Below are 16,717 nucleotides of genomic sequence, written 5' to 3'. Positions count from 1 at the left end.
CTGCCTTTTCTGCAGATGACATCCTGTGGCCAGAAGGGGACGAGGCCCTGCCCACGGACGCCCAGCTCCTGATATCCAGCCTCCTGCAGACCAACCCCCTGGTCCGGCTGGGGGCAGGTAAGGGGTCTGCCTTTCAGAGAAACTAAGGAACTGGGGGTCATGGCTGGAGAGTAGGACTCCAAGCCCAAGTGGTCTGGGGCTCTCTCTGCTGGACTGGGCGGTCTCTGGAATTCTCTCCCCTGGCCCCTCCCCCCCTCCCTCCCCAGGTGGTGCCTTTGAGGTGAAGCAGCACAGTTTCTTTCGAGACCTGGACTGGACAGGACTGCTGAGGCAGAAGGCCGAGTTCATCCCCCACCTGGAGTCCGAGGATGACACGAGCTACTTCGACAGTGAGCAGGGCCGGGGGGTGGGATCCGGTGAGAGGGGCCCTGGGACCCCAGCTGGTCAGGGGACCTCCTGGAGGGGGCGTGACTGCTCGGAGGCGTGGCTGGGATAGAGGCGGGGCTCAGCCTGAGAAGCCGGGAAGAAACCGGGTTGGGGTAGGCACCCCGCCTGGACTGGGGTGAGTCCTTAGGTTGGGCCGCAGGGTGCTAGGACCCAGAACGAGCGCCAGCACGCGGTGGGGCGGGGCTGCGGGGGGCAGAGTCCGGGTTGCCACTGCCACAGGTGGGATCTAGAGGGGAGGCTTCTCCGGGAGCCTCGGAGGGTGGAGCTGCGACCCAGCCTGGGGGAGGGGCGGAATCGGACCGAGGATGGGCCAGGGGCCTGGCGGGGGCCTGCAGCCGGGCTGGAACGCGGGTCCGGTGGGGGTGTGATCTGAGGAGCGGACCCTTGCCTGCGGTTATGGCCCTCCCTCCAATCCTCAGCCCGCTCGGACAGGTATCATCACGTGAACTCCTATGATGAGGATGACACGACGGAAGAGGAGCCCGTGGAAATCCGCCAGTTCTCCTCTTGCTCCCCGCGCTTCAGCAAGGTGGGCCAAGGCTGGGCCAGGGGTGCGGTGAGACCGGGGGGCGGGGCCTGGGCGGAGGCGGGGCTGAGGAGACAGGGGAGCCGGGTCCCAGGCCCGAGGTGTCAAGCCGGGGAATTACCGAGGGGGCAAGAGATCTGGGCGTGAGAAGCCCTGCTGGGGAGGCAGCATGGGGGTCTTGGGACTGGCCGTGGCAAGGAGTTGCATCTGACGGGAACCTGGACGGATGTGCCAAGGAGGCCCGCGGTGGGGCGGGGCCGGTCCTGGCGGGAAAGAGCAGCGGGGCCGGGGCGAGCTTGGAAGGCTGGGCAAGATCTCGCTTTGAGGAACAGCGCGTAAGGGGGTTCAGAGCCTAGTCTGGGCGAGAATAGACGTAAGTGGGTGAAGCAAGGAGAGCATATTCTCGAGGGCCTGGGCAGGGCAGGGCCTCACTGGAGTGGGGCGGGAGTTGAAGAATGTAGGTGGTCGGGGTGCTTCTCAGAATCGGGCGGGGCCCGGCCTTGGGGGCGGGGCGTAGTGTGGGCGGGTCCAGCAGCGGGAAGCGGATTGGTTCGGGAGCGAAGGCGGGAACTGGGCCGGGCTTGCCTCCCACCGCCCGCCGGTTCAGGTGTACAGCAGCATGGAGCAACTGTCGCAGCACGAGCCCAAGACCCCGGTGGCGGTGGCGGCAGCGGGGGCCAGCAAGCGGGAGCCGAGCGCTAAGGGCCCAGACGAGAAGGCGGCTGGCAAGCGGGAGGGCCTGGGCGGCCTGACCCTGCGGGAGAAGACCTGGAGAGGGGGCTCCCCGGAGATGTGAGCGGGGGACTGGACTGGGTTTGGGGGCGGGACCCGAAAGGGCGTGTCTCTGACCACTACCCCTTCGTGCAGCAAGCGTTTCTCGGCTTCCGAAGCCAGCTTCCTGGAGGGGGAGGCCAGTCCCCCGCTGGGCGCGCGCCGCCGTTTCTCTGCGCTGCTGGAACCGAGCCGCTTCAGCGCCCCCCAAGAGGATGAGGACGAGGCCCGGTTGCGCCGGCCTCCCCGGCCCAGCTCTGACCCCCCAGGCTCCCTGGAAGCGCGGGGCTCCAAAGAGGCAGCTCAAGGGGATGGCACCCCCAGCGCTGGGGACGCTGAGGCCGGTGAGTGCCCTCTCCTGCCGCCTTCCCCAATTACCCAGTGGCCGGATAGTGAGCATTTGTTTCAGTGAGCCTCGTGTTATTTGTGCAAGCTCTCACCCATTCTTCGCACTCCAGCCTGGGGATTCTCATCAACATGAGGAACACCCCATATTCCATGCTCAGTCAACAAATGTATATGAGGACGCCTCTGTATCAGGGGCTGTGCTAGATGGATATGTTACCTGCTTTCGTGAAACTCACAAGAGAGAAGTGGGAAGAGCATTCCAGGTAGAGGGAACAGCATGCAGGAATTCTGTGACCTTGGACTGACTCCTAACCCACTTTCTCTGTTGCAGCTGACCGCCCACGCCCAGGTGACCTCTGTCCACCCTCGAAGGACGGGGACTCATCAGGCCCGAGGGCCACCAATGACCTGGTTTTGCGCCGGGCGCGGCACCAGCAGCTGTCAGGAGACCCTGCTGTAGAGAAGAGACCTTCTAGAACGGGGGGCAAAGTCATCAAGTCGGCTTCCGCCACTGCTTTGTCTGTCATGATTCCTGCAGGTGATGCTGGGTTCCACATAGCAGGGGAGGGGCTGTCTCCATCTCTGCGGGAATCAGGAGCAGATACAGGGAGAGATGGGTCTCTGGCGCCTATCTCTGACCATGATTCTGTGTCTGCAGTGGACCCCCATGGAAGCTCACCTCTGGCCAGCCCCATGTCCCCACGATCTCTCTCCTCTAACCCATCCTCACGGGACTCCTCGCCCAGCCGGGACTACTCACCGGCTGTCAGTGGGCTCCGCTCCCCCATTACCATTCAACGCTCTGGCAAGAAGTATGGCTTCACATTGCGTGCCATTCGGGTCTACATGGGTGACTCGGACGTCTACAGTGTTCATCACATTGTCTGGGTGAGTACACATGCTTGGAGTCTCTGTCCCAAGGTGAGGGGTGGGTGGGGAGAAAGAAACACACACACACAGACGCATGCCCCCACACACACACCCCAGTGATGAGGGACTGCTCAAACTGTAGAACCAGGACCTGGATAAGAGTCCTCTGTGACCTGTGTGCTCACTTCCCTTTCTTTTTTTTTTTTTTTTTTTCTCACTTCCCTTTCTGAGCCGCAGTTTCTTCATTTGTAAAATGGGGAGAATGATCATTATTTCATAAGGTGCTATGAGGATTGCTGTGCATGCAAAGCTAGGCATCTGGCACATAAGCTCAAGGAGCTTTCTTTGTTACCAATCCTGTGACCCTACCCCTGTGGGGTGTCTTGTCCCCAGCACGTGGAAGAGGGGGGCCCAGCTCAGGAGGCTGGGCTGTGTGCTGGTGACCTCATCACCCACGTGAACGGGGAGCCTGTGCATGGCATGGTGCATCCTGAGGTCGTGGAGCTGATCCTTAAGGTGAGTGCAAGGGAGGCAGCATCCTGCAGGGAGAGCCAGGGAGGGCTGGAGAGATTCTGGGGAACTGAAACAGCTGGAGCAGCCTTCAGCAGAGCATTTCTCCCCTATCTTCCCCTAGAGTGGCAATAAGGTAGCGGTGACTACAACGCCCTTTGAAAATACCTCCATTCGCATTGGCCCCGCCCGGCGCAGCAGCTACAAAGCCAAAATGGCCAGGAGGAACAAGCGGCCCTCTGCCAAGGAGGGTCAGGAGAGGTGAGTGGGGCCAAATGCAGCTGGCAGGTCTATCAATAGCAGGCTGAGGGAACATTTGCGTTTTCGTGTTGTTGTTTGAGCAGTGGGCGGGGCTAAGGTGGGAGGTGGTGAGGACCTGAGAAGGGAAGCGCCCAGGAAGAGTGGCCGGCCGGACCATCGAGCAAAAACAAGAGGACAGGGAGAGAAGGGCTGGGAAAGCGGGCGAAGCCCAGAAAGGAAACTGCCAGGTTTCTAGGCAGGGAGAAAAACCTTGTAGGGGTGTCTTGGGAGGTGGCCAGGGCCAGCATTTGTCAATTAAAGAGGGTGCTGTCCAGGAGAGCTGGTTCTGACCTGTTGGATATATTTAGATGTCTGGGAGGGCTACGAGAAGTGATTCCTACGTGAAATGAGCACGCTAGACAAGACTGGGCCAATTGAAATAATTTCTTCCCTTAGAAGTAGGAGGAGCTAGGAGAGATGGGTGGGGCCACGAGTGTGTGGTGTTTTGTTCAGAGGGTTTGGCGGTTTGGCCTGGATAAGTCGTTGAGTGGGGATTTGAGTGAGAGGAGCCAGACAAGACTGAGTCATGTGAATTTCTTCCAGCTCTGTTAGGCCCGTTGCAGCTGGGGAGGGCGGGGCTAGACGGGTGGGCGGGGCCAGAAGTGGTTGGGTTGGTGCCAATGGGTGTTTTTCTGGCTTCGGGTGGGAGAGGCCAGAAGGGAACTGGGGGCCTGATGTGGGAGGAGCCAGATGGGACCAGAGTTTAGGAGAATTCTTTCAGTTTTGATCTGAGGGTTGCAGCTGGAGAGGGAGGGGCCAGGTGGGGTGGGCGGCCCCCAGGGGCGACCTGCGGCCCTAAAGTGGGAGAAGCCAGGAGTTCTGGAACTTGGTGAAGGGTAGGTGGCCCCCTCTTTGTCCCCCAGCAAGAAGCGCAGCTCCCTCTTCCGCAAGATCACAAAGCAGTCAAACCTGCTGCACACTAGCCGCTCGCTGTCGTCGCTGAACCGGTCGCTGTCGTCCAGCGACAGCCTCCCGGGCTCGCCCACGCACGGGCTGCCTGCACGCTCGCCTACCCACAGCTACCGCTCCACGCCCGACTCCGCCTACCTAGGTACGCTCTGCGCCTGCGCGCGGCGGGCCGAGCGGCGCAGGGTGGCGGGGCTGTGCCCTGGCTGTGCCCGCAGCGCGCGACAGCCCCTCTCGCTCACCCGCAGGCGCCTCCTCCCAGAGCAGCTCGCCGGCCTCCAGCACGCCCAACTCGCCAGCGTCGTCGGCGTCGCACCACATCCGGCCCAGCACGCTGCACGGCCTGTCGCCGAAATTGCACCGCCAGTACCGCTCTGCGCGCTGCAAGTCGGCCGGCAACATCCCCCTGTCGCCACTGGCACACACGCCGTCCCCGACACAGGCGTCGCCACCGCCGCTGCCAGGCCACACGGTGGGCAGCTCACATACGACGCAGAGCTTCCCTGCGAAGCTGCACTCGTCACCGCCCGTGGTGCGCCCGCGCCCCAAGAGTGCCGAGCCCCCGCGCTCGCCTCTCCTCAAACGCGTGCAGTCGGCAGAGAAGCTGGGAGCCTCGCTGGGCGCCGACAAGAAGGGCGCACTGCGCAAACACAGCCTCGAGGTGGGCCACCCGGATTTCCGCAAGGACTTCCACGGCGAGCTGGCGCTGCATAGCCTCGCCGAGTCTGACGGCGAGACGCCTCCCATCGAGGGTCCTGGCACACCTAGGCAGGTTGCCGTCCGTCGCCTGGGCCGCCAAGAGTCACCCCTGAGCTTGGGTGCCGATCCGCTGCTGCCCGAGGGCTCCCCCAGGGCGTCGGTGTCCAGTAAAGAGAAGGAGTCTCCGGGTGGGGCCGATGCCTGCACCCCACCCCGTGTGACGACCCCCGGGGGCCGGACCCTGGAGCGGGACGCCAGCGGCATAAGGCACCAGAGCGTGCAGACAGAGGATGGAGCGGGTGGGGTGGCCAGGGCCGTGGCAAAGGCTGCGCTGAGCCCAGTGCAGGAACACGAGACCGGCAGGCGCAGCAGCTCGGGTGAGGCAGGCACACCCCCGGTGCCAATTGTCGTAGAGCCTGTGCGTCCCGGGGCCAAGGCCGGGACCCCCCAGCCTCTTGGTGCAGACTCCAAAGGGTTGCAGGAATCCACATCTCTGGCGCCTCCTGTACCTGAGGTTCCCCGGGGTCGGGAGTGCTGGGTGCTGGAGGTGGTAGAGGAGCGGACCACGCTGAGCGGGCCTCGCTCCAAGCCCACCTCCCCCAAACTCTCTCCAGAACCCCAGACCCCCTCCCTAGCCCCCACAAGGAATGCGCCCAGCACTGCAGGGCTCCCAACCCCACCTACTTCCCTCTTGGTCCCAGCTACCAAGGCTGAGGTGGGGCCGACCTCCCGGTGCCCTGCTGAAGCTATACCCCCAGCAGGCCTGACCAAAAAAGGTGCACCCTGCCCCACACCTCCAGGCCCATAGCCAAGGGGGCCGCTGGCCCTGCTCTGTACAGCCACCTGTATACATATGTACACATATAAATAAAGTGTGTCTGTGCTGTGTGAGCTTTCTGGGGCTCACCCCACCTCCCCTGGCGGGGCAAGACATCCTGTTTCTGCCCCCTTGCCTGTGTGCGTCTTGAAGGGTGAAGCTCCAGGCCTGATTACCATAGAGAGAGGAGGTGGGTCTTGGGTGGACCATTCCTTGTGGTCCCACTTTGGGTCTTGCTTACACACCAGCTGTCCCCAGAGCTTCAGAGAGAGAAGAAGGGCTGCAGTGTTGTCTGGAGTCCCAGTGTCCACTTGAAGAAAAAAGGTTAACAGCCCCATCCACCAATTTCCTTTTATTTCTCAACAGTCCTGAGTCAGGTGTCATGATTCTCATTTTGCAGGTGAGTAGACTGAGTCACAGGTTAAGGCACATAATTAGGGTCACACAGACGTTAAACTGGGGTTCAAGCTGAAGTCCCAAATGGTGTCTGAGCCTTAGCTCTTATATGCTCTGCTGGATTTCCTGGAGAGAAGTTCTGTTCTCCCCACAGGGCTTCCAGGCCTTCACCAGAGGCTGGAAGGCCTTCCAGAGAGCTGGCAGCTGGGCACATAATGTGCCCCCACCCCGGTGCTCCTCTCCAAGGTTCCGATTCATGTCACCCACACAGGCCCAGGGCCCTTCTGGGGCTACACACCACTTGGAGTGGTCTTCTCTGGCACTGAAGGCTGGCCCAGCTGGCCCAGGGAAGGCTATCTGGGTCACGTCCAGCACATGCTGGACCCTGGAGCAGTTGGAGGGTAGGATGCCATGAGAGTTTTGCCAGAATTGGACCTGCAGGTTACTGCCAAGGGCTTCTGCCAACCAGCCAGAGTACAGGTCTGTGGAGGATGGAAAAAGGGCATGAGCAGGGTCAGGGTCATTGCTAGGGCCATTTCCCCCTTTCTGAGTTCAGTTTCCTCAGTTGTCAATTCCTAAAAACACAGGGAATGACAACATGAATAACCCTTACCAAATGCTTTATATGCCTCACTTCATTCATAACAATTCTTTAATGTAGATATCAGTATCCCCATTTCTCAGATGGGTTAAACTGAGGCTCTGGTTAAATCACACATCATAGAGCCAGAAACTAATATGTGAACCCAGGTCTGTTGGTTGTCTACCTGTCATTTGACTGTAGCTTTCAAAAAAATCCTAGTCCCTATTCCTGACCTGCCATTAGCCATGGACACACCAGACATCCCCTCTGCAGAAAAAGAACTTTGCAACCGTCAATTTCCAGACTCACCATCTCCAAATTTTCCATATTTGGCAAAGCTCTGGAAGGTGTCCCCTGCCTTGGATGTGAGGGTTACACTGCTGTTCCAAGGGCTGTGGAGAACATGATGGCCCTTGACCACGTCCTTCAGGTAGGGGACTTTCTGGGCGAAGTCTGCATCTAGCTTGTGGTCATACACTAGGGGGTAGGTGTAGGTCAGCTGCCGGCCTAGAGGGCAAGGGTGGAGAAAATCAGCGACTATTCCACATTCTGGCCCCAGGGAATCAGGGATTCACTTTGCCTCCCTGTCCACACTCACCAATCTTCCAGAACTGAGCAAGAGGAAAAGATACACAGAGCAGGGTTTGCCCATAGGTGTGGGCGTTAGAAGGCCAGCTGTATGCCCCAGAGGAGGCGGGTGCAGGGAACTGTGGAACGCTGTGGACCAGCCAGAAGCCCCCTTCTTGGTCCAGGAGCAGCACGCCTGAACCAGAAGACAAGGATCAGGAGGGCTGATCAAAGCATTCCGACAGGCACACACGCCACCAAGAACACCCTTCCTTTGCCCCGGGGCTGGGGGTGGGGGTGGGGGGCTGGAGGAGGCATGAGCAGTGTTAAAACCACTGTTGAGCTCAGTTTCTGCAGCTGTCAATTCTCACAGTCAAGAAGAAAATGTTTTTGTTTGTTTGTTTTGAAAAGCAATGTTAATATAAAATGAGGAAGCAGACGTCCAGAGTCCGACAGACCACCCAGCACTCCATCCCCGGGCAGGTCAGGGGTTAGCTGGGAAAGATGCATAGGAACCCCGGAGCCCCAATCCAGAACTCACCCTTTGTGTGCCCCCGGATGGCGACGAAGTCCTGGGACCCACTGGATTTAGGTGGCTGGTCATTGTATAGCAGGAAGGCGAGCTGGGGGGAGATGGACGGGGCAACTTGAAATCCCCCCCCCCCCCCGGGCTGGGCCCTAGAGTCTCATCCCGGGTTCAGCCCTGGCGCCCCTTCACCTGGCTGGCGTTCTGGTACAGTGGCAGCAGGCTGCGGCCGACCGCCCCCGCCGAGCTGTTGATGGACCCCGCGCCGTCCCGCCAGCCCCCTGAGTCCTTATCCATGTACTTGTATCGCAGTCCTCTCTGCGCCGCATCCCCGGGCCCGCTCTGGGCTGGCAGTTTGTAGACGACGAACCTGGAAGAAATGGAGGGAGGGGAACAGAGGGAACCCCAGGCTTCACCCAGTCGCGCAGCATCCCCAGGCCGACCCCGGGGGATGGTGGCCGCATGCGCACTCACCAGTCCACAGGCTGCCCCGAGTCCCCGTAGCAGGTCAGGGTCCTTACAGGGACCCACAGCAGCGCGGCCAGGAGCAGCGGGCTCAGCGTGGCCATGGCGCTTGGGTCGAGGAATCCGTGTTGGGACCCTGGGGCGCCAGGTCACGAGCTGGGCCGGGCCGGTCCCTAGGCGACTTTCACTTCCCTAAACGGGCATGGGAACCCGAGCCGGGACCTCACGAGGATGCAGAGTCCGCCCGCGAGACTAGAAAGTTGAGATTTGAAAGTTAATTTGGGGCGCCCCCCCGGGGCGGGGCTTCCTTTCTGACCGTCACTCCCCTCAGGGAACGCCTCCCGCTTGCGTCGATATACCCCACCGGCCGGGCCGGCCCTGGCCACGCCCACTTGACCACGCCCACTGCGGTCTCGTTGCTTTCCCCTGTCCCGCCTCCGACTCCTTTCTCAGCCAATCACATTTCACATCCCTCCGCTAGGCCCCGCCTCCGTCTCGCTCCGCTCGCTCGGCTATAGTCAAACCACTCTTCCGCCAGAGCTCCTCTCCTCGGGCTCGTGGGTCAAATGTGAATTTGGATTTTTTCCTTTCCTGCCTTACAGCCTGAGGCTCAACTCTTGTGCTCTTTGCTTTTCATGCCGCATGTTTTCCTGAGGCCTCCTGAGCTAATCAAGGGAGCATTTTGGATCCCACGTCAGGGTGGAGGGTGCTAGGGCTCTGAGGGCCCCGGGTGAGGACTCTTACACCGGGGGAGATGGTTCCGGTGAATGCACCTGGGGTTCAAGACAGGAGACAAGGGCTAGGTGTGATGGGGAGGGGCATCAAAGCCTGCAGTGCTAAGAGGAGTAGCTGAAGTTTAGATGAGGGTGTGAAGGTGTGTACGGCTCCCAACCTTACCCCCGAGGGTAAAGCTTCCTCCCATCTTCCAGCACCCAAAACCCACAAAATCAGGCCAACGCTGAACCTTTATCTGGGAGAGGCATTGGTATAGGACCCATAACCATTCACAACAGATCCAGCCACTATGCAGAACTTCATTAATCACGGTGTGAAAACCCCTTTCTAGGCCAAGGGTCTCTGGGAAACCTCACCCCACAACCACTCCCACTGCCCAGGGCCTCTTGTAAGCTGGTCTGAGGGTCCAGCTCTCTGAGAGTCTGTCCCTCTGTCCAAAATGTCTGAGTGTCCAAATGACTCCGTTTATTTGGAGGTCTGTCTCGCTGTGTCTGTGTGGCCACTGGATGTCTCTGTGTAGCTCCCCGTGGCTGAAGACGTGTGGGAGCTTCAAGTGTCTCTATGGGCCAGTCCTTGATCTTTGGGTGGATCTATGGGACCATGAATCCGGGAGAGGGTCCATCCAAGGGAACACCACCCTGTGTGGATCTGCTTTTGTTCCATCCCCAATCCCCAGGAAGAGTCCAAGTGTTGGGGCAGCGCTCAAAGATGACGCTTCATGTGCAAGGCCAGGTGATCGGAGCGTGAAAAAGCGCGCGGGCAGAGCTGGCAGCGGAAGGGGCGCTGTCCTGTGTGCTTCCTGTAGTGGCGGGTCAGTTCGTCTGAGCGTGCGAACCTCCAGCCACAGCCGTCCCATGTGCAGGCATAGGGCTTCTCCCCTGTGGGTTGGGGGGTGACAAACAAGCTGTGAGCCACTGTCCGCCCCACCCCTCCCCTGTGCTGCCTCTGCATCTGGCCACACTGCTTTACTCAGCCTTGGTCTGTACTAGGATGAGGCAAGTGAGGCACCTAGCGCTCAAAATGTAGGGAGGCGCTCACTCTCAGGGGAGGGCTCTGATTCGCACCCACTCCGGCCTCTGCGATCCCAACCCTTCTGTACCTGCATTTGGCGCCAAACCCGTTCTCAGTTCCTGGACCCAAGTCCTGTCCCCTACACCACTGGCCTCATTTTCTGTGCCCTATTACCCTGCCCCTGAGTCCTAAAGCCATCCCCACCTTCATCCTTTGACTCTGGCTCCCTGTGTTCCAGCGCCTGCCTTGTACCAGAGGACCCTCCAGCTGCTGCCCAATTCTGCCTCCCACCCCCCCTTGGCCCTGTCCCCGGTGATTGTTCTCTCTCCCGGCTACTCCTGGCCTCTCCCCCTGCGCTTCTGCACTGGAGTGTACACATGGCCCTTGCCATCTGTGCTGGGCCTACCCTCCGTGGGGACTCCTAAACTTAGGCCTGACCCTTCCTCCTCCTCCTCGCCTCTATTCCACAGGATCCTTGGGACCCGGCTTCTCCTAGGCCCACCCTCCTTTCCCAGCTATTCCCTCTATCCTCTTGGACCCGCCGCCCTATCTGGGCTCCAGAAACTGGCTCTGGCCCCGCCTCCCCTCTTGAGTGCTGCCACGCCCCCTACGGCCTGGCTCCGCCTCCCCGGCAAGCAACTCAACGCTTTACACTCCAGGCTCCTAACTCCGTCTCTGCAAGCCCAGGACCCGAACCCTCTGTCTTTGGCTCCACCTCTGGCATTCCAAGCCTTTCCCCTCTCCGCGGCCCGTCCCCTTTGTCACTTGCCAGGCTTTCTGCTCTTTGGCCCTTGCCCTGCCCAGATCTCACCCGTCGGCTCCCGGAGACGCTCCTCAGATTCCCCAGGTTGTCTCCGTGCTACCCCCGCCCCGCCTCCCTCAATGCTGCCTGCTGCCGAGGTCCCAGGCCGGCTCCGAGCATCCTCTGCCCCGCCCACTTGCTCGGGTTTTTCTGCTCCTGAGGCCCATTCCCCGGCCCGGTCCTCGCGCCCTCACCTGTGTGCGTGCGCAGATGAGCCTTCAGGTGTGAGCTCTTGGTGTAGCTCTTCCCACAGCCCGGGTGCGTGCAAGTGTGTGCCGCCTGCCTCTTGCGCGCCCACGATCGCCGGCTGCGTTTAGACGGTGCGGCGTCCGCGACCCCTCCTGGGTCTCCTGCGGTCCCCCGGAGTCCCGAACCCGCCGTCCCGGGTCCCAGACAACTCAGGAAAGAGGGGGGTGATGTGGGGCCGGGCGCAGGCGCTGGGAGCCCGCGGAAGAGCTGGAAGTGCCCTTGGTACTGCGGCACCGGGTACAGCGGTGGGTACCCGGGCAGCAGCCCGTAGGGGGCGCCCGGCGCCGTGGGCACCGAAAGCCCGGTCCGCGAGAAGTAGCTGCCGGAGGACCCCGCACCTGGCCCCGGGTACACGGGCTGCAGCGGCAATGGCTTGGGCTCGGGGGCTGGGCCCAGGGCTGAGCCCACGAAGGCGTCCGGGACCGGGGCTCTAGGGGCCGGCCGCGCCCAGCCCGGGTGCTCCTCGGGACCTAAGAGCCCAGCCACCAGCCCCGGGCCGCCCACGTACGGGCAGGGAGTCTCGGGCGCTTGTGGCGGCGGCAGCGGCGGCGGCGGGAACTGCACCCCCGAGCACTCGCCTGGCGCCAAAGCGCAGGTTTGGGGCGCGCCGCCCGGCTCGGGACACGGGAAGTTGGTGAGCAGGAGATCCAGATCCCAGGCGGTGGCCGAGTCCCTCTCGTCGTCTTCGTCCTCCCCGGGCGCGTCCTGCGACTCTGGCCTCACGTGGAGGGGCAGCCCGGTGGGATCAGGGGGACCCGGACCCAAGTCCTGCACCTCCTCAGAGCGCCACCACTGGGGAAGGAGCGGTGGCGTGAGGCTTCGGTGGACACCGAGGTACCCCGTCCAGAGTTGGGGGGTGCTGGATGCCCTGATGGGGGCAGGCTGGCCAGAGGCTCTGGAAAGGGGTCCTGCTTGCTTGTCTGTCCCCTTGCCTTACAATGCACACTCCCCCCAGCACCCCCAAGTCCAGGGCCAGAGGCCGATGGGTCTGGCTGGAGACCCAAGATAAGACTAACATTATCTGGAGCCACACTCAGGCATGGGGGAAGGGGTGGCAGAGCTAGGCATGGAAGGCTGGGGGGGGGGGGGGCTCAGCTTTGCCTCAGTTTCCCTCCAGACTCTCCCTCTTCTTCCCGGTCACCCCCAAAAATTAATTCCCAAGAGTGATTCCTGGATTTGCTGTTTCCCCTGGTAACCGGGGTTGTCTCACTGTGGACTGCTGCAGGGTTCAGCTTCAAACCTCAGGTTTTTAATTTTTCTTTTCTTTTTTAAAGTAGGCTCTATGGCCCAAATGGGGCTTGAACTCACGACCCTAAGATCAAGAGTTGCATGTCCTACCCACTGAACCAGCCAGGTGCCCCTCCAAGCCTCAGTTTTATATGACAGAAGTAGGTCCTTAGACCAGGTTCAGACCCCTGGCCTGGCCTGAGGACCCCCAGCCTTAAGATGCAGAGTAAGATGAGGACTAGACCCCCCCCCAAGCTCTACCCACAGCCCAGGACCCCAGCCAGCCCACCTACACCCCGCCTGGCCCCACCTTGAGAAAGTCTTCCTGTGTGTCCGGGAAGGGGCCCAGGGTGGTCAGCGTGCTGATGGAGGGCAAGGCGGTCTCAGCTGTGGCCATGGCTGGCTGGTGCCCACCCTGGGCCTCAGACCTCCTCTCCCTCCGTGGCCTCGTGGGCTCTGAGACACCAATGGCCCCTCAGAGGGCTCCTCTCTGCTCTCAGCTGATTGGCTGCAGCCCCTGATAAGAGGCAGGCAAGGCGGGGGGTCACCATTTTTGGGGAAGAGACCTCATCTCAGCCTGTTTAGGGGCTGGGCTTTAAGGACTGACCCTGTATCTAAAGCCAAGTCAGATGTTCAGGGGCTGGGGGTTCAGAGGTTGAGGGTTCAGGTGTTGGGTAAAGTGAGGTACTGAGTCCCCACAGAAAGAGAAACTTGGGGCCTACTCTTAGTTACCTTTCTGTAGAAGGGGCGACAGACAGAATGGGGGTCCTGGGAAGGGGTTTTGATACCCCCTTTCCTGTGACCGGGGCCCTGTAGCTCTCCCCCTCCCCAATAAACAGCAGCAACCATGCTGATGGCGGGGCTTGGCATGAAGTCCCTGCCAAGCCAAGCATTATCAGACACCCCAGATGTTGTAAGCTGCTATCAGGTGGAGGCCCAGAACAGCCAAAGCTCTGTTCCCGATGAGTGGGAGGGTTGGGGGCTGGGGCTTCATGTTAGGTTGGTTTGAAATTGCCTGGGTTGTGAGTTCTCAGGGTCTGAGCTTAGCGCCGGGAGGAGCCCCTCCCAATCAGGCACTGCTGTCTGCCACGGCCCCTCTGGGTGAGGCTTGTGTGGAGCTGGAGGCTGCCGTGACCACAGTTGCTCTGGTGTGATGGGGCTGGAGCAGGGGAAGTGACCCCCTCTCCTGGGTGAAATTGCATGGTTGGATCAGGCCACAGGAAGTACATGATGATGTGCAGGAGACCCTCCCCAATCCCTGCTCTGGGCCTGGCTGCTGTTTGACTTCTGTTCCCCATGGGGGAGGAATCCAAGGTTCTACACCAGGGACCATTGTTTTACCGTGGGAGCCTGGGTGGATGATACGGACACATATCATACATACATAGTTCACAGTCATATCCACACACAACAGGCAGTTACATAGTAACACGGATTCCTGACCCCTGAGTCACACAGACCATATAGTCCCTGCACATGAAATTGTGTATCTATATAATATAGACCACGCACAGACACACAACTTCCAGGCACAAAGACACAGCTATCCACTACATTGGTTACACAATGACATAGTCACACAATCTCTCAGACATAGAATTCATAATCACACAGACAGGTACTGACAGCATCACACACTGTCACATAAACGCACACAATCACATTGACGTGATTTAGCCACAACCGAACAGACACACAGAGACACTTGGATATGTTGTCACTAAACTATAGAAGATGCAGTTACACAACTCCCATGAAACACAGATGTTGCCACCACACACAAAAGCATGAAACACAGCAGCACACAGCTGCTCACAAACGCACAATGATGTAGTAATGCACACAGCTATACATATACATCAGACTCAACCATATATGGCACCACATAAAACCTACAACCCTACATATTCACACCACCTGTTACTGTCACAGTTTGTAATTAGTCATGACTGCACAGCTACCAATGCCCAATCATTGGGACCACATCCAGTTAAAGACAGACAACCATTGCCAACATGGAATCAAACACTCCAATAGTGAAAAGCACACAATGCTGCCCAGACATAGACACATCACCACAGATGCACAATCAGAATTGGTCCTCACAAATGCATCACACAAAAAAAGGCAAAATATTATCATGTGCCACAAAGGGAGGGGGTAGCAAGTAATATAAAAGCCAGCTCAATGCACCCACTAAGATGGCCATATGTAGAGAAATTGGAACCCTGTAAGCTCCTGGTGGGAATGTAAAATGCAGCTACTGTGGAAAAGTTTGATGATTCTTCAAAAAGTTAAACAAAAAATTTGGACAAGAGTTACCATATGACCCACTCCTAGGTATATACCCTAAAGAATTGAAAACAGGTACTCAGGGCAGCCCTGGTGGCTTAGTGGTTTAGTGCCACCTTCAGCCCGGGCGTGATCCTGGAGACCCAGGATCGAGTCCCACGGCAGGCTCCATGCAGGGAGCCTCTGCCTCTCTCTCTCATGAATAGACAAATAAACTCTCTTAAAAAAAGAAAAGAAAGGGATCCCTGGGTGGCGCAGCGGTTTGGCGCCTGCCTTTGGCCCAGGGCGCGATCCTGGAGACCCGGGATCGAGTCCCACGTCGGGCTCCCGGTGCTTGGAGCCTGCTTCTCCCTCTGCCTGTGTCTCTGCCTCTCTCTCTCTCTCCGTGTGACTATCATGAATAAATAAATTTAAAAAGAAAAAAAATTAAAAAAAAAAGAAAAGAAAACAGGTATTCAAACAAATACTTGTATGCTGAGTTCACAGCAGCATTAGTTACAGTAGTCAAGAGGTAGAAACAATCCAAATGTCCATGAACAAATGAATGGATAAACAAAATGTGGTCCATCCATACAGTGAAATATTATTCAGCCAGGAAAAGGAATGAAGCTTTAAATACATAATCACGTGGGTGAACCTCAAAAACATGCTATGTGAAATAAGCCAATCATAAGACATCATACATATGATTCTAGTTAATATCCAGGCAAATCCACCAGACGAAAGGATTAGTGGTTTCCAGGAGCAGTGGGAGGAAGAATGAGGAGTGACTGCTAATTGGTACAAGGTCTCCTTTTTGGGTGATGGAAATGTTCTGGAACTAGATAGAGGAAGTGGTGGCACAACATTGTGTATGTGCTAAATGCCACTGAATTGTTCACTTTAAAATGGTTCATTTATGTTATGTGAATTTTGCCTCAATAAAACAATAGGCTGGAATTAGTGGGTTCCTGGAGAGGAAAGCAGAGTCTCCCTTGGGAAGAGATCTCCTTGGTTTAGGATGAGGCATTAAACAGGCATTTGTGGCTCTAAAATGTGAGGCACGAAGATAAAGGTCCGGACAGAGGCAGGGCATGCGGCTGGGACACGTGCCCCCTAAGAGCATGTGGCCAGGAGGGATGATAGACTTCCCAGGGAGGCAAGGCCTGAACCTCAGTTTGGGTTTCCTGATGGACATCACCCTCTGACACCCACAGCAGCTTCAGGGTAGGGAACTTTGGGGAAAGGAAGAGGAGAGGGGAGGGGAGAGCCCACTGGCTGCAGGAGGAGGGAGGCGACCAGAAGAATGAGAGCCACGCATAATCAGGGACATTTCAGGGAGGTAATGGGCTCCCTGATGTGTGAGGAGGAGGGTTCAAACTGTTTTATTTGGACATTACGGGCAAGAACGGCCCAGAAAGTAGGAAGGTCTAGAGACACCCAGTCCTCAGGCACTTGAGGGTATGCAGGCCAGTGATCACCTTTAGACACAATCCCACTGTTACTCCCATCATACTCATTCAGAGATGGTGTGAGGTAGAGCATGACACACATACAATTAGCCAGAATGTTGATGTGGGAAGACGTGTTCCTGGTGGGCAGGGAGGGTCTGGCTTGGGAACCAGGAGGCCTGGATCCTAATACAGATCCCCGCTCTGCACTTGGCCTACTGTAACCTTGAGCGAGATCAT

General features: G+C 58.6%; 3 protein-coding genes across 4 annotated transcripts in view; 1 reads left to right on the top strand and 2 right to left on the bottom strand.

The window, feature by feature from the left end:
- The window catches only part of MAST1 (microtubule associated serine/threonine kinase 1), a 30,300-nt gene extending 24,027 nt beyond the window's left edge, over positions 1-6,273 (top strand). For both annotated transcript variants that reach the window (XM_038567133.1, XM_038567132.1), the window contains 11 exons: positions 16-117; positions 267-389; positions 867-976; positions 1,581-1,765; positions 1,841-2,088; positions 2,424-2,630; positions 2,751-2,980; positions 3,356-3,478; positions 3,597-3,733; positions 4,636-4,823; positions 4,927-6,273. In XM_038567133.1, the coding sequence (XP_038423061.1) occupies positions 16-117; positions 267-389; positions 867-976; positions 1,581-1,765; positions 1,841-2,088; positions 2,424-2,630; positions 2,751-2,980; positions 3,356-3,478; positions 3,597-3,733; positions 4,636-4,823; positions 4,927-6,185 (2,912 nt within the window). In that variant the 3' untranslated portion in view covers positions 6,186-6,273. The remainder of the gene's footprint in view (positions 1-15; positions 118-266; positions 390-866; positions 977-1,580; positions 1,766-1,840; positions 2,089-2,423; positions 2,631-2,750; positions 2,981-3,355; positions 3,479-3,596; positions 3,734-4,635; positions 4,824-4,926) is intronic.
- Positions 6,274-6,519: 246 nt separating this feature from the next.
- On the bottom strand, positions 6,520-9,096 carry DNASE2 (deoxyribonuclease 2, lysosomal). Its single transcript, XM_038567135.1, is given in 7 exon segments — positions 6,520-6,733; positions 6,735-7,072; positions 7,483-7,680; positions 7,772-7,936; positions 8,282-8,363; positions 8,459-8,636; positions 8,741-9,096. Coding segments are annotated over 7 exon segments (1,101 nt in total). The 5' UTR covers positions 8,836-9,096; the 3' UTR covers positions 6,520-6,688.
- A 649-nt stretch (positions 9,097-9,745) lies between these two features.
- On the bottom strand, positions 9,746-13,269 carry KLF1 (Kruppel like factor 1). The gene is made up of 3 exons (XM_038567134.1): positions 13,066-13,269; positions 11,474-12,320; positions 9,746-10,344 (listed from the first exon to the last, which is right to left on the bottom strand). Exons 1-3 carry the CDS (start codon positions 13,150-13,152, stop codon positions 10,169-10,171), a joined length of 1,110 nt encoding a protein of 369 aa, XP_038423062.1. The 5' UTR covers positions 13,153-13,269; the 3' UTR covers positions 9,746-10,168.
- Between the last annotated feature and the right edge of the window lie 3,448 nt (positions 13,270-16,717).

This window comes from Canis lupus, chromosome 20, assembly GCF_011100685.1.
Source record: "Canis lupus familiaris isolate Mischka breed German Shepherd chromosome 20, alternate assembly UU_Cfam_GSD_1.0, whole genome shotgun sequence".
In the NCBI taxonomy this organism is placed as follows: domain Eukaryota; kingdom Metazoa; phylum Chordata; class Mammalia; order Carnivora; family Canidae; genus Canis; species Canis lupus.
This window is presented reverse-complemented; position numbering and strand designations above follow the sequence as displayed.

Excerpts from the sequence above, each read along its gene's own strand:
- KLF1 (XM_038567134.1), bottom strand. The coding sequence starts at position 13,152 with ATGGCCACAGCTGAGACCGCCTTGCCCTCCATCAGCACGCTGACCACC. Across the intron at positions 12,321-13,065 it reads CACAGGAAGACTTTCTCAAG|TGGTGGCGCTCTGAGGAGGT; the intron begins GTGGGGCCAGGC and ends CTCCTTCCCCAG. Across the intron at positions 10,345-11,473 it reads TCATCTGCGCACGCACACAG|GGGAGAAGCCCTATGCCTGC; the intron begins GTGAGGGCGCGA and ends CCCAACCCACAG.